At 38.0% G+C, this 16,879-nt stretch overlaps 1 protein-coding gene across 5 annotated transcripts in view; it reads right to left on the reverse strand.

The window, feature by feature from the left end:
- LOC100740132 (basement membrane-specific heparan sulfate proteoglycan core protein) overlaps window positions 1–16,873 on the reverse strand; it is a 180,890-nt gene extending 164,017 nt beyond the window's left edge. For 4 of the 5 annotated variants that reach the window (XM_003487606.4, XM_024366013.2, XM_024366011.2 and 1 more), the window contains exon 1: window positions 7,770–7,828. In XM_003487606.4, coding sequence (XP_003487654.2) covers window positions 7,770–7,797 — 28 coding nt within the window. In that variant the 5' untranslated portion in view covers window positions 7,798–7,828. Of the gene's footprint in view, window positions 1–7,769; window positions 7,829–15,003 lie in introns of those variants that run through there. The other variant, XM_024366012.2, reaches the window with a different exon arrangement.
- Between the last annotated feature and the right edge of the window lie 6 nt (window positions 16,874–16,879).

Here is a 16,879-nt window from a genome sequence, read left to right on the forward strand (position 1 = left end):
GTGGACACTTTTACTCGCGACGAGTTTACTCGACCGACCAGCTACCTAACGCAAACAGGCCATGCACGTTGTACGATTTACTACGAGATACTTGTTCCAACTGAGACTAAAACGAGGACAAAATCTACGTTGTTATCGAATAAAATAATACGACTGTTGGAATTTGAAAATGCACACACGATACCCTTGGTGCGTTACAAATTTGCAGCTTTACAAATCTAAATACAATTTCGCAAGTAACTTTATATACTGTTTTCTCTCATACATTCAGCTATCTTTTATCACAAAGAAAACGAATTTTAATATAAATATTTTGTATTCTTCATATAAATATAATATAACAACCCAACAGCTTCTGAAATTCAGATTACACAACATAATTATTTTTCAGGAGATTGCAGTGCACGTCGCGTCACGTATACTAGCCTTTCCTCTCTATGCTACGCGCAATCACAAAGGAGGATGTATGTCAGGAACAAACAAGGAAACGTAGGATTGGGTCGGTTTCGCTGCTCGGAATAGCGAGTTCGTTGCAAGATCCGTGAAATCTCATTTTACAACGGCACGATCCGATCGACAAGAAAGGGAAAGGCGGAGAAACAACGATGGAAAGAGTTGGTTAATGCGGTATCGCGAGCAAAGAAATCGATGAAACCGATCCGCGGTCATAAATCATGACGCATAAGGGAGAGGGAAAGCTGGGGAAATAAATGTCCTGTCTGACTGGCGTTGAAAGACTTTGCGGCGGGAACAATTTACGATTAAGTCGTGTGACGTATCGAAGAAGCAGAGCGCGTGAAAATAAATCTCACGTCGTTCAACGACGTTTACCTGGGTGGAAAACCAAGCGAAGGTTTGCTCGAAAGTTCAGCCTCGAGATAAAGAGAATTCATGATAAACGACGCGGCAGTTTGACCGGATCGTTTAATCCCGTAATCAACGATCGCGAAACTCTCTGACGATGGTCGCGGGAAGAAATTTCAGTCGCGTCTCAGTGGGAAGTTCGTTTCGAAAGGAAAGTTAGAGGCGTACGTTGCTGCAAACAACGTGGTACGCCTCTTAGGAATCGCTTTGTTATCGGTTTATACGTTTAGAAGTTTCCACCGGCATCGAAAGTCCAGAAACTTTATCTCACCCTCGAAAGAATGGACCCGCTGTACGTCTTCCAGGTAATGTTTATCGATCTTCATTTACAACTTTCTCCCTCATAATATATCCTGTCCTCGCATATAGGAAAATACATTTAGCTGTCAGAGAGAAAACGTGCACAGTTTTTACAAAAGTGTTCGAACACTTGCAGATACACCTTTTATCGTATATCGCGTGCGTTCTATGAAACATTTTCATTACGAGACTTGAGTATTCTGATCATATCGGTGAAATATGAAACATATCTGAAATTATACATAGAAATGTCCAGATATTTACGTAATTATCTATTATATTAATAAACTTTGATATTCAGTAGGACTATCTTTAACATTTATTGTATGCTTAACGTTAACTATCCATGCTACATACTATTCTTTTCTCAATTATATCTTTGCAATAAATATCTTGCAATCCTTGCATACGTTTTGAAATTGGTTTCAAATTTTACCAATATAATCATGACAGTCGTGTCTTATTACCGCTCTAGTGTAATTTCAAAATGTTTCGCGTGACACGTACAACGTAGACAGAAAAGTTTCCGGGGACACGTACTTCAATACTTTCGCGAGCTAGAGTATCTAAAACAATTCTACATACTGAGAAACTCTCAAATAAGATTAGGAAACAATCTATACCCTCCTGGAACATCGTGTAACCTTCGTTCGAACCGCAAGAACGATACACGCATCGAACCCGACCAGGGACGACTAAAACGCTCAAAAAGAACACACAATGGTTGTTTTAAAACAAGGAAACAGCTCGGTTGTAGTAGCATGTGCCGTGCGGCACTGGAGATTCGAGCAACCGTGAATAGGGGATGACTGGGTTCTTTGAAGCGTGCATTTTTGTAAAATATTCATACACGTACCTCTCGCAGCCGAGTCAGAAACCGTAACCACCCCTTGTATTACCGCTTTCAAGCAGCGAAAGAGCACAAGTCACGACTCCGCTACGCTCATGTGCAACCCCCTACCGACAATAGCTTCTAAACTAACGTAACGTTAAGTCTCAGCCCTTATTCAACAGACACCCCTATTTCTCTCTCTCTCTCTCTCTCTCTCTCTCTCTCTCTCTCTCTCTCTCTCTCTCTCTCTCTCTCTCTCTCTCTCTCTCTCTCTCTCTCTCTCTCTCTCTCTCTCTCTCTCTCTCTCTCTCTCTCTCTCTCTCTCTCTCTCTCTCTCTCTCTCTCTCTCTCTCTCTCTCTCTCTCTCTCTCTCTCTCTCTCTCTCTCTCTCTCTCTCTCTCTCTCTCTCTCTCTCTCTCTCTCTCTCTCTCTCTCTCTCTCTCTCTCTCTCTCTCTCTCTCTCTCTCTCTCTCTCTCTCTCTCTCTCTCTCTCTCTCTCTCTCTCTCTCTCTCTCTCTCTCTCTCTCTCTCTCTCTCTCTCTCTCTCTCTCTCTCTCTCTCTCTCTCTCTCTCTCTCTCTCTCTCTCTCTCTCTCTCTCTCTCTCTCTCTCTCTCTCTCTCTCTCTCTTTCTCACCCCCTCGCTTTTCCAAGGAAGAAAGAAAGAAACGAGCACACTACGTAGGACGTACAAACGAGTCGGTAAAGACTGCAGCATGCCGGCTTGAATCGAATAAAAGAATCAAGAGTTGAAATTCGAGAGCCAGGTTACAGCGCGTTTCCGACAAACCACGTGCAACCGAACCATGCTTCCGTGAACTTCTCCGCAGGCAGACAGAAAAATACACGTCGGTGTCGATTCTCGGCGTGTTCGTTTTCAGGGTAATCGTCCCTCGATGTTACCATCCCTCTGAATGTATCTGGTTCTATGGTTGTTCGTTTGCGATTCGTATACGAGGGTAGCAGGCGATACGTAAGACAAGCCTGAAAACGTTTTTCCTCGTAATTTCACGGTGCCGCTGGTTTAAACAGCGTAATCCGTGCATCGAAACGCCCACCCTTCCAACGAACTTAATGCAGATTGCTGTTTAAATGGGAACAATCGACGCCATTATCGGGATGGATTTGCGACGAGCACGGTACGCGGGGTAATTTGCGGAAGTGAAGTCTATCCTGTTGCTAATGCGCGTTTCGTTTATTGTTCCGTTTGTATGGCCGGTTATTCGGCCAAATAAAATCATTTATAAATCGAATGTCGCTGTTTTGTCGTTATTCCTCTTAGTGTTTCGTGACTGAAGATTACAATGAACTAATTTTCAATGCTGATACGTGAAAAATATCTCGAAAAATCTGTTGTGTAATTGCTTATTTATGTGTATATTATGCCTATAATTATAGTGTATGATTATTGTGGGACATTCTTATGTTATAAGTAGAAAATTGTCAGTTTAGAAGGCCAATTCCATAAATTGGTTAATTTCATGAATCGAAAAGTATAAAGAAGTAACGATGCAGATTTTTTTACAACCACTACTTTTTTGCACTTTACCTCGGAATCTGTTGAAAGCTGAATATTAATTCTGTGAAATTAAGAAACTAATGAAAAGGTGAAGTCTTCTGAGAGGTTCATTCAGTTAAAACAATAAGAGGATTGCTACTGCGAACGATTCTATCGCACCAATCGACACAAACTAGAAATCCTGTAAGTTTGATAGACTGCGACATTCTTCCTACGATAATGTGATTCAAAGTTCACTCCGAGATAATAAAGAAGAGATATATAAACGCAAGACGTGAGTTTTCAGTAGAAACTTGCCTCGCGAAAAGAACATTATCAGGCAAACAAACTTGAGCTGAAAGCGTTAAATTATTTGCCAATCGTCGCTAATTCTTGACTATATCTCATGAACGCGTCATCATATTTATGAGATGTCACCGTACAATATCGCTATCGCGATATCGTGCTATATACATTGCTTGTATTTCCGTGCTGTACCTACAATGTAAATCACTTTGGGCTGGTGTCAAACGGACGTATTGCGTGCGTGGGTGCGTGCTTGGGATCGTGCAAACACGCGACCCCTCGTTGCAAAAGCTGAAAATCAACACGGATCCTACTTTGCATCATTGTATCATGCCATCGTATTTGTATGAAGTCTACCGTATATATAATGTCTCTATATCAACATGTGTATCCTGTGAATTTTTAAATTCACCAACACTCAGAGACGAAATTACACGAATTAATGCAACGTTAATGGAAATTAATCAGTCCAATTGTCAACGTAACATATCGTTCGTTCATCGCATTGCATCGCATCGCATCGCATCGATCGATATTCAAAAGAACTCAATATTACTCGTGTTGCTATGAATACTTCCCATGTAACTTACGAGCAATCGATATTATGAATATTTATTGCGAACCACAGGAAGATGAGTTCAAGTGAAATTCAAATTTTGTAATAGACAAGGAAACCGGACGTTTAATTGGCACGTTACAGCTCGATACGAGCTGTAACGAATCTAGAACGTTCTCGCGTGCAACAATGCCGACCAATTGAAAAGCATCCTCAAAAGCGTGGATTAATGATCACCTCGTGAATCGGCGTTTATTTTCGACCACGAATTTTTAAAGGTACAACCTTGTTTCCTCGGTGACTTGCAACTAACGTTTGCTTCGCACGAAGTTAATTATGCTTGTAAAACTTCGCGTTCCTCCTATGTGCTTACACAGGGCGACGATACAGTTAGTAAACAAAGCTCAAAGCATGCATGAAGAAATGTAAACCATAGAATTCTTCTGTCAACTCTAATAATTGAGAAGATGAAATGCCAGACGATGTTTGTGGAAAAGAAAGAAAAATAAAAAACGAGTTTTTATCGGGAAACGATGCTAAGCGCTAGAATAATTTATTTTTTCTTTTAAAGCTATAATATTAGGTTGTCCAAAACGTTTCTTTCGTTTCATAAGCTGATAATAGATGAACAACAATTTCTATTTTATATTATTTTATTAAATTTCGTATGATCCATTTCGTTATATCTCTACTATTACGTTCGTGCATAATTCAATAAAATAATATAAAACAAAAAAACATTGTGCGTCTATTATTTCCTTATAAAACGAAAGAAACTTTTCGGACAACCTAATATTGCCTATTGTCTAAAAAGATAAAACTGTACTTTATTATATTGTTAACAGACCAAATGAATTATTTTCAAATAATTTTCAGTCTTAGTTAACTTTACCGGATAAAACAATAAACACAATTTAGTTTGTAGTAGAAATTTAAAATTTTCGTATTGTTTAATATTGAACATACCTGAGTTATGAATAGGACAGTTTAAATTTCCCCTTTCAAGCAAAATAACAACGAATTTGTATTTCGCTACTAATCTAAATTTTCAATCTTAAACTTTGAATATGTTTCAATCACAAATAATGAAACCGAGTTATTTTACAGCGTAACGGTATTTTCCCAGCCAACCGTTTTGATTTCAATTTCTTGTGAATAATATATTTTTAACTTGGATATCGGGGACTGAGAAAAGATTCATTTGTAGCACAGTTGACAATGTTTAAATAATAAAATCAAAATTTATTTCAGAAATTGTTTCAGTAAGTATAACGTACAAAAATTATTTGACATCTGAATAATGAAATATAATTCGAAAAAAAAAAAAAATAATAATTCGCCCGCACAAATAAAGTAACATACAACATTTTTAAAATATGTTCAAACAATGTCGATAAAATTTCATACCAATTAATTATGTGACTATGTATTTTTTACATAAAAGTTCACTGTGAAATTCACTTTTTAAACGTTTTATTTAAATAATGTTCGAACTGACTACTATAACTACTTACATCTTTTACCATTTTACATCCCCCATTCTTTTTTAAAAGCCAACATTTACGTTTTATTTTTTTCCACCACACTATATTATTCGTTTAAAACATTCAATTACCGTCAAATGTTGATGGAAAGCTTTCACCCCAGAGTGAAAGCGGACAGAAACGATAATTTAAACCTTTTTCTATCAACCGCAGCAATGTTCTGTTCAATTTATCGCCGCTACTATTTCGAACGGATTTGGACACGCACGCACTCCGCTGCTGATGTATTTACAGCGTGTGCCACGAAAAATCTCGCGGAAATTTCATCGTTTTGGGATTCAGCGTTCACCGCGTTCGTGAAATTCGTTAAATTAGTTGATATTTGCCGCGCGTCGAAGGATTATATAGCGTAAGTCGCGCGATTTCTTACACGATATATAGGCAGCTATGGCCGGCGTATGTAGCAAAAGCGCAATGCAACACATTTTCCATGCTTCCCTCGCGCGCTCGTAACCCTGTCAAATATATCTGGTTTATTATACTCTTACGCCGTATATCAGAGCCGATAACCATTAGCGGCATTTTTCCATCGTAACACCGAATATTACGGATTAGTAAATATGCTACAGTCGATGTGCGTGCCGACACGTGATCTAATTTCGACGATTTCGTCAGTGATAAAACGATAAGACATCGAAAACGTGCAGACATTACAAAAGAAGAGCAGAATTCCTTTTTATTGTTCGCTGTTCGTCTTTTTACGGCCCATATAACTGATTCTCGTAAGAAGTTGGGATAAACGTGACTTAAGGTTTAGCCTTTGACGTGTACTACTTTCTAAGAGGCTAGAAGTGCGTAAGAGGTAAAAATTAACGCAGCATGCTAAAAACAAAGTTCACTGTGTACGACGTGCATATGAAATGGCAAATAAGTACATAGCTTTAGATTATAATCTTTAGATAACCAAAGGTACGAAATTGTGGTAGAATATTTTACACACAATATTTTACGTACGAGGACGCAGGAGAAAGATACGATAAGTCAGATTTTCTGATTTTATATGAAAGCAATTTTAAAATCTATTATCTCGTTAATTAAATATAGATTAATGAAAACTGTCAATGGGCTTGTCTGTGGAATTCTCTTGAAAAATATTGACATCGAAGATAGTAAATCAATGGAATTAAATTCTCTGGAAAAATATAGATGTTTAAAATATTGGTTATTAGATTATGTATGTCGTTAGCGTTCTTCTTTTTACGAAACTTGATGGATTTATCACCCGAAAGTTTTATGTCTTTGAATTAAATTGATTGTTCCCCTTTCCAACTATGCCATATTAAAATACGCCCTTTTAACCACTAAGTATCATTAATCATGATCGGATCAACAGACTTGGACTTGGATTTCACTATAACGTTTCCCCCTTGTTACTTCTGATACATCAAGTTTTATGAAGAAAGGTATTGTATTTTAAAAACTTGAAAATCGGATCCACGATGAACGTATTACATTCTAACCCTTGTGAGTTATCTTACGAATTAACAAACCTAAACAATCACCTACTACGTTTTACTACGCTCTACGTTTTATTTTCATAGTACCAATTTTTTCTAGTCGTTTGAAAGTATTAGCGAATGATTGCACCTAGCTAATCGATATATACGGTCACGAGCAAAAGTATTGGCACAGTTTGGCTTTAATTATATAGCTACAAATAAATCGAACAAAGAACACAATATTCGGTTAATTTTTATATAAATAGTAATTATTCGGTTTATATTTTCGGAAGGTTATACATATTGCGATTTAATTGTTTACATAACAACGAGTAATAATGAAATGTACAATAACAGTTGTTTTCATCGACTGAAAAATATCGGTTAAACTTATCCTAGGAATTTTTAGAATGTTGGTATATTCTTTCGTACCTGCGAGCTCAATGCGTTTGAATGACATTCATTTGTTTTCTATTCAGTTACGCATTTCTAAAAGAAAACATTATGATCTACAAAGTAAATAATAATACTAATAGCAAAGAATAATAATAAATTTTGTAAAAGAAGTAAATGAGAATATAATGGAAAGAAGTCGTTTCACCATTAAAAGTGTAATTAAACGATTTTAACACAGATAATGTAATAAATGCTTTGTAATCTGATTGTTCAGAGAAGTTTACCAAGCAAAAAAAAAAAAAGAATATTATTAATATTGTGGAAAATGATCCCATTACCTCTTCCTCAGAGATCTCAGCACACAATTAACGAAGACCTTAATAAAGATGTTCATCCTATAAGCCAAGTATTGAAAGATATCAGATGATACCAATCCCAAGTTGCAAGAGGAAAGGCAACAATAAGTAAAATTAATCAGAAGGAAAGATTAAAGTTTGCTTTGGATTATGTTGCAGAAGAAATAACTTTTTCGGGACACTTTTTAAAGACAATAATAAAAAGTAAAGGACGACATGGAAAATATTTCACTTCATATTGTACTACAGAATTACAAATGTGCCAATATTCTGTTTCAACAAAAATACCCGTTACTCTACATTTTATCATTATTCCTTGTTACGGAAACAATTCAAACGCAATATGTAGAGTCTTGTAAAAATATGAATCCCACATCTACTATTCATATAAAAATTAACCGAACATATATCATGTTCTTTATTTGATTTATTTGTAGATATATGATTCAAACCAAGCTGTGCCAATACTTTTGTTCGTGACTGTAAATGCAATAATAAATATAACGCCATGTAAATACTTTTTGTAGACACTGTAACTACGCCACTCTCTTAACCAGTCTCATAAAACATCGTCCTACGACCGTTTACAAATTCATAGCTGCGCGATAATAAAATACAAACCGCTGAAACGACAATGGCTATCATCACGCATGAATCTCGTTAACAAAGGTGTAACAGGGCGTTTTTATAGTATCAAATCTTTCTAGTCGTATGAAACTGACTGGGCCTAGCTAATCAGCGTTTAAGCATAATAATAAATACAATGGCGTAAATACTTTCTGTAGCCACTGTAACCATACCACACTTCTAACCAGTCTCATAAAACATCGTCCTACAACTGTTTACAAACTCATAGTTTCGCAATAATAAAATGTAAACCGGTAAAACGACAACGGTGTCACTTGAATCTCGTTAACCAGGGTGTAACAGGCCGTTTTAAATAATTCCAGGTGCACTCGCGCGAGCCTTGAACAATTAACCAACGACTCTCGGCAACATTTTTCGAGACAGCCATAAATTCGTGGCGTCTAGTGCCGCTCCGTTAATAGTACACGTTGTAACGTGGCCCTTGTTGCAAGCGCGGTAACATCAGTCCCGCGTGTCGTGCATTAATCCATTTCACAGTGAAAAGGACGATGTCACGGACAGAGTTGCACAGGATGACGTACTGTTTCCCCCCCGCGAAATATAGGATTCCCATTGATCAGAGGCCGGCGTTCACTTAGCAGAGTCTGCCTCCGTCTTTGCATAAGGGCTATTGTCTGGTCGAGATCACTAATGGGGTATTCGTGAGGCCCCGAATATCCTGGTCGCATGACAAATCTGCTAATCGGCCTTCGCTCTGAAACGTATAGAATCGTTATGGCCGCGTGAGCCCATGAGTGATTAGTTTGACCCGTTTGTGGCGCAGCCGGCTTCTTGAATATTGAACGGAAACGGGATTACATATTCCGGCGACGATTCCATGGCTTTTGCACCCTCGATATCCACTGCTTTTTTACACGTGTTAGATACCAATTACGTTTGAATCGGAAGATTGTCATTTCTATTTCAACGAGAATTTGTTATATTCGGTGGGTGAAAAAATGATTTGCATAGTATTGGGTGTGAATAAATTTCGTATCGTTTAGTAGTATTCTCATGCGATTATTCTGTACTTTTTACCTCAACATCGATAATTCATCATATACGGTAGATGGAAAAAGCTTTTGCATACTATTGTGTTTATTTGCACCATTTATCTTTCAATTAATTAAATTGAAGTACATTAAATTTCGTATCACTTACTAGTATTGCAGTGTATGATTACAAATATTTGATATTATGAATATGAAAAAGTATTCATAATACGGAGAATATAAATTAAAAATATTGAATAAATATTGTATATATAATGTTTTTGAATATATTAAAAAAAAAATATATATATATACAAATTAATATTAATAAAAGAATGAGTAATATTATTTTAAGCAGAGTGTAAAGGGGAGTTGGAATATGTAGAGAATTTCAATATTTCACGGTTGACTGAAAGCTCATGATAAAAAAAACCTTGTCCATATTTTTATCTTCCTCCGAGAAAACAAAATAATATTCTGGTATTTTTAACGCCACATTCTTTCGTCCATTGCTGATATAATTATATTTTTCTATAGCAAGACAATTTTTTAAATTACAGAAAAACATAAGAGATATACAGGGTGGTTGGTAACTGGTGCTACAAGCGGAAAGGGGATGATTCTACGCGAAAAAAGAAGTCGAAAATATAGAATAAACATTTTTTTTTAATTTTTTTCTTTTTTTTTTTTAATTTTTCCATCGAGACAACGATCTACAGTGAGATCCGTTATAACGTACCGCACGCGTACCGAGCGAAAATTCAAAGTCTCTCCAAAGAATCACCCTCTTTCCGCTTGTACCACCAGTTACCAACCACCCTGTGTATGATTCATTGTTTCAATTGTATGCACCAACATTTTCTTAAAACGTTAAGAATCTTTGTGTTACATACTTCATGACGAAGCTCCAGAACGTGTTAATCTTCACTTGACAATAAATCAATATATAGATCATGTTTTATAATATCGATTACAAAACAAAAATTTAGAAATATAATTTGTTAACACACTAAAGTGTTTAAAATTCACATAATATACAAGATATACAAAATATCCAAAGCATCTGTTACAATACACGAAGAATAAAATAAATTTCTCTCTAGGTTGTATTTTTTTGTATTTTATATCCGGACAAGCTTGAATTTGCATAAACATTCGAATTCTAGATATTATAGGCAATAATTCAATCGGTATGCAAAGTTAATTGAAACTGGGTGTAAAGGTGCACACTATTGGAATGTAGCGTAAGATGCCTTATCAGCGATGTCCTAACGGAGGATCGCGATCCGTGATATATTATGACGCATCGTTATTGATACAAATAGCCGCGATATCATGAATTTATTACGTGGGAAAATTATTCCACGTTGATATCGTTGGTTCGTTTCTAGATCACTAGCGAAGATACGTTTTATCTGATGCGGCCGCGACTGGATCTCGAAATAGAATAATTGCCAAGTCAGACGCGCGCTGAAAACGCGGTACGATTCGAATTTAACGCGAGAATATATCAAGATCACGAGTGAAAACTTTTAAGAACGTTCCTCGGGAATTGGGAAGAAAAATAAATTCGTGAGAATGCGACAAACTTTTATGGAACACGATCATGATTTGGATTTTCCAGCATTCTCTCGGTGATACGTGTCTCTATCACGCAAATGGCAGCGATATAAAACCCGTAAATTCAGATTAACATTCGAACCACTGAACAATAGAAGTATGAAGCTTGTATCGGACAAATGAAAATGGCAGGATATATGAAAAAATATAACAATAAATTTCTAGAGATTTGTAAAGATTAAGTTACTTGAGTATTCATGAAGTATAGAAATAAAAGCTTGTTTTCCTTTTTATATTATACAGTGCCGAAGACCATTACGGACAACTTCATAGATTCGTTCATATGACGGTATAATAAAAATTGACTTCAGGAAAATCATCAAGAAAAAGCAAAAAAAGAAAAAAACAGAAACATAAGCAATTGACATAAAAGTGAAAATGACATAGAAAATGTTCCTCTAATTGCTTCAATACGCGATGTATAAACTGATGAGAACAAGCTTGTATTCATATTCATATTTTACCAAAACGAATTTACATTTCACAAGCCCTCAAAAATACTCTGTTGCAAATCTATAAAATTCCTATGAAAAGCTACAAATTAGTAGCCTTGTCTCCTTTGATAGTTCAAGTGGTAAAAGCTTTCTAAATTAGACTGACATTACGCTTTTGCAGAGAGATATATTCATCTTTTAGAGATTCTAATTACATTTTCCGTTGCATTAGTACTAAATAGCAGCTTTAATTCCGAATTTCATGAAAAATACAGAGGAAGAAACTGGACGCTGACAGCAATGGAATAAGCTAGAAATTTCTCGAGACAAGTCGAACGTATGACAAATACCTGTCAGCAGGAAAGACAAGAGAAGTCACTAAACGGGAATATTCGATTGATGACTTCCAGTACTATCGCTATTACGAGAAGCATTCGAGTTAACTGCGTTCGAGCATCCCAGGTGTCGACCATGCTCGGTACACAAGCATAACTACTTCCTCTCAACCCTTTTGTTCGTCGAACTGTTTCCTCGCGCTCTGTTCACGTTGCACGCCCCTTCGTTCTTCCATCAATCATTTGAGTTTCGCGCTAGATTCACCCATTATACTTGATTCTCCGTCCCCCAACCACCCACACGCGTCAATTCTGCTCGTTTCGAAGCTTCGATTTTCGAAAAGCGAGCAATTTCGTTTTACATCGACTGTCAGAATTTCGATAACATTTTTGCTTTTCCATCTTTTTGAGAAATCTCCCGACTATACATACACTACCAACTGTCCATAAGGATCTGGACACTTGGTGGAATTTGATAAAAAAAAATGTATATATTTGTCTTATTTACAAATTCCCTCTGCTATTAAATTTTTACTTCCTACTGCGATCAAATGTATTAAATCTTAATTTAAGTTGAATGCATCTGGCTGTATATTTATAATGAATGAATTAACACTTTACAAAATCTATACAAATTTGTGGAAATATTTATTTCAATCTGAATAAATGTAATTTGGAGATACTTAAAATCAATGAATTGAGATATCTATTGCAGGATCAACTTTCATTCATTGTTCAATCATTGTTCTTTTTATTTCTACCAATTAATATTAACTACTCTTTTCATTGATATCTAGCAATTATATTAAATAAGATTAGATGTCAAAATCAGCTCAAACAGTTTTATTTCAAGTAATTGCGATAACATGGAAATATACGAATACTTATGGATGGTAGTGTATGTAGCGTGAAAATAGTATAAGACGGTGTATAGCGTTAGAAAAGCAATAAACGCGTAATGAACGAAAAGCTGGTGGAACGTGTGGCTTAGTAGTTTTAATAGGGCATTGAGTATTCCTTCAAACGAGTACCGAATTCCACTCGAATAGTCCGCGTAACAAGAATAATTCCATGTAAAAGGGATTATTTGTCGGTATTCATTATCAGTTAGGAAATTTATTTCCACTTCACTGTGGTGATCGAACGACTGTTCCGAAAATTATCCGAGAAATATAGCGGAAACGCGAACGAGTAATTGTGTTTTCGAAGGGATTATTAAATAAATTGAAACTAAAATCCTGTTTACCGTAGCAGCGGCAGTTGTTTTCGAAAAATATCGCTTGACAGTGCGTGTAAGCGGCACCGCCTGCTGCTGTTGCCATTGAAGAACGGGCGAAATGCGGGGAATGGAATGATATTAAAAAATGATCAGATTTCTCGCAGGATGGTATTGAATTTGATTGGATTCGCTTAATCGAGCACGCGCGTTTATTTCCACGAATTTTTCACGTAACAGTGATAATAAGCGAGCAACGAGGACGGATTAAGTACGCTGCATGGACTATTTCCCAGTTGCAAAGTCAACGTTCTTTCATGAGAAATTAATCCACGATTTCGATTCGAGGGATTAACCTTTCTCTTGACCATTCGTTACGATTTCATAGAAGAAGTAAGCTGGAAATGCCATTAAATTCTTGCGAGGCAATTACTCGACGCGGTAAAAAGAAGACAAATTGCCCATTAGAACTATCTATGATTGAATTCGAACGAAGTTTCATATATTCTATTGTCGTTTAACACGACAGAAATCTTTCGAATCGATTGGATAACAAAATTATCTGCTGTTTAGTCGTTCGATTCGAACGTCGGTCCACGTTCGTAAAATATCGTAAACATTTTACGACAGAGACACTCGGTGGCACGCTCTCTGCATTCTTGGCCAAGCACGAAGTTACTGTTTCGATAAATTTTGTAGATGATGTCGACGCGATTTCCTCATGCGAACGGTTCGTAAATATTTGTCAAACGTTTCACCAACAGCTTCCCCTGTTCATTCTATACTTTTGTTTAACATGGGATATATCACCCAACGATATCCTATTCTCGTGTCTTTTATCCTCTTTTAAATATCGTTTGCCTTTGTTAAACCTAGATTAAAGTCTGGCGAGGCGAAAGGGCAAAGTTTAATGTCCTTTTCGTTTCATTCTCACTTACGGAGATTAGAACTTATAAATCGTGATGGTGCATGCGAGGAAAGATGATTAAAGTATCAAAGTATCCGAACCCGCGGCGTGGTGGGAATAAATTTAACGGGGCATTGTCTGAGAAAACTAATAACGTCCCGTGAAAAGCAACCTTCGAGGACCTAATGCCAGTTAGAGTATCGGTAAACTTTATCGGGAAAGAAGACCGACTGAAATTTTAATAAAGATCTCAGAGAAGTTTGTTCCTCTCCCTACCACTCGACTTCCCTCGATCATCGAAATCTATTACATTCGAAACAATATTTCACCCTCGAATATTCTACTTCAGCTGAAACTACTCCTCATCGTTCTATAATATTTTTACGCGTTAATCTAGATGAAACTCGAGGACGCGTTTTAATTACTCTTTCAGTTAAATCCTGCCCCGGCCACCAAGCTCTAGCTCGCAAGTTATTAAACCCTAATTCAACCTAGTTAGAACACTTGCTCTCGGAAGATTCGACTAACAAAACTTGCTGCATCGCGAACAGACGCACCGAAACGAAGTGCGCAGCTACGAGACAATGTCGGAAGTTCGTTTCACGTGACCTGAAACCTAGCCGTTGATACTGCCACGAAATTCAGCGTATAAAGTTAGCAGAATATCGGATAGTGTTTTATCAAATTTCAATGAAAATTGTAAAAAGGATAATTCCCCTCGATGTGTACGTGATTAAAAAAAGAAAGTAGAGAAAGAAGATCGCATTGTGATTGGAAGCTCACCTCTAAATAAATCGTATTTCCTTTGTTGGTTCGTTGCCGTGTACACGAAAGCGATCCTCGCCTTTGATGCACTGGACCGCGTGCAGGGAGCCGGACAATGCTACGAAATCAAGCGTCACGATTGCGAATGGAACTCGTGGAACGACAGAAACTCCGTGGTTACACACTCCGAAATCCTCGATCGGCCCTCCAACACCTTTCTCTATGTACGTTCGTCACTTGGTAGAAAACCGTTCTAATAATAATACGCACGCACTTTCACAAGTTTTCAGGATAAATTTTTCGAGCTTCACCAGCTACTAGCTATTCTATCGCGTGACCGAACGAATAACGACATACGATTACGCGAAGAATATTCGATCGAGCAACCTCGAAGGGATTTGCAGCGACACTGTTATTCTTATTCCATGGAAAGACGAAACCTGTAATATTTCTCAGCCGCGGCACTTGTAATTACGCTCGCAATTCGCAGAAAGCTTAAGGTAGAAACTGGTGGTGACACAAAAGGGAAGAAAGTACAGGGTAGTAGGAGCTTACAGGGAAGGAAAACTTTCGATTGCCGATCGATCTACCGATCTGGCCATCATTCGGTGAAACATTTCCTCCGACAGCTGGCGATCGCAATTTTCGAAATATCCGACCTACAAATCATTCGCGCCCCAGTAACCAACCCGCGCGCACTTTAATTTCGTTCCTCTTTTCTTCCCTCGATACTTTTGCTCTCTCACTCTGACGCAAAATTTCTCTCCTTCCTCTATATGTTTCTCCCCTTTATCACCTTCCGCGGAACACGTTACGCGAAACACGGGGCCCGATTTATTTATCGGCGATCGACGGGTCGATACCACGGATCTCGCACTTGCACTGGCACATTCAAGCAGCCGAGCATGATGCGCCGCTACGAAGCCGGAACGGCGTGTCGTGCATTCATAACGTGATTATAAGCGACGATGCGAGGTGAGAACTTTCCGCTCGTGGATCGTCCACCCTCGTCCACGGTGAATATTCAACGACCAACGATTCGTCGGTCCGTCCAACTACGCGGCTAAGATCGTACTAGCTTCCATTAAGACGAACAGTTCGATAAGAAACGCGCACACACTTGGAGAAACGACGAGTAAAATCACGCACGAAGATGCGCGTCCTGTGGAACGATTTTTGCCAATGTCCCTTGTCCTCTGGCTCTCTTTGTCTGTATCTCAGCGACTGTTTCCACTTACTAGGCGCTACTTTACGGAACGTGAGCGCGAATAAACACGAAGATTCCAGAGATTTCTCGATTCCAGGCCACTGAACACGAATGGCTAGAAGACTCACCAATGAGTGGGGGGAGGGATAAACAAAACCCGCGTTGATACTTGTGTTTACAAAGTCGTGGCAATTGACCGCATTCGAGTCTCGAAAACAATCACTCGCGTTTTTTCTTCAACACGTTTCGTTGATTCCCTCGAGAACGCAAATATTTTCTCCCGTAGTTTTGACTTTATATTCCTCCTCGAGGATTCGTATCCTTTTGCCGCTGATTTTTCCATCTTCTTCACATGTTCGACGATCGTTCTACTTCACGGTGTCCACTCACGTTCGCTGGATCCTTCTTTCGTCTGGTGATCATAGCACGTCGGAAACAATGCGTTGCGATTTCTTTCCCTCTTCTTTTCTTTTCTTCTCGTATTTTGCTCGTCTTTTTGATGACACAGTCGGTCGATTGTTTCGCGGCGTGTTTCGGGGTGTCGCGTGAAAAAGGGGTTGGAAGCGTGGCGGAATCGCCAGGACGGAATCTCTTTCCCTTTCCTCGAAAAGTAGTCGCACCTTGGCGGGGGATGCGCGCGCGAAACCACCACGAGTGATGCTGGGCTCGGACTGGAGCCTCCGGCGC

This window comes from Bombus impatiens, unplaced genomic scaffold (assembly GCF_000188095.3).
Source record: "Bombus impatiens unplaced genomic scaffold, BIMP_2.2 scf_0166, whole genome shotgun sequence".
In the NCBI taxonomy this organism is placed as follows: Eukaryota; Metazoa; Arthropoda; class Insecta; order Hymenoptera; family Apidae; genus Bombus; species Bombus impatiens.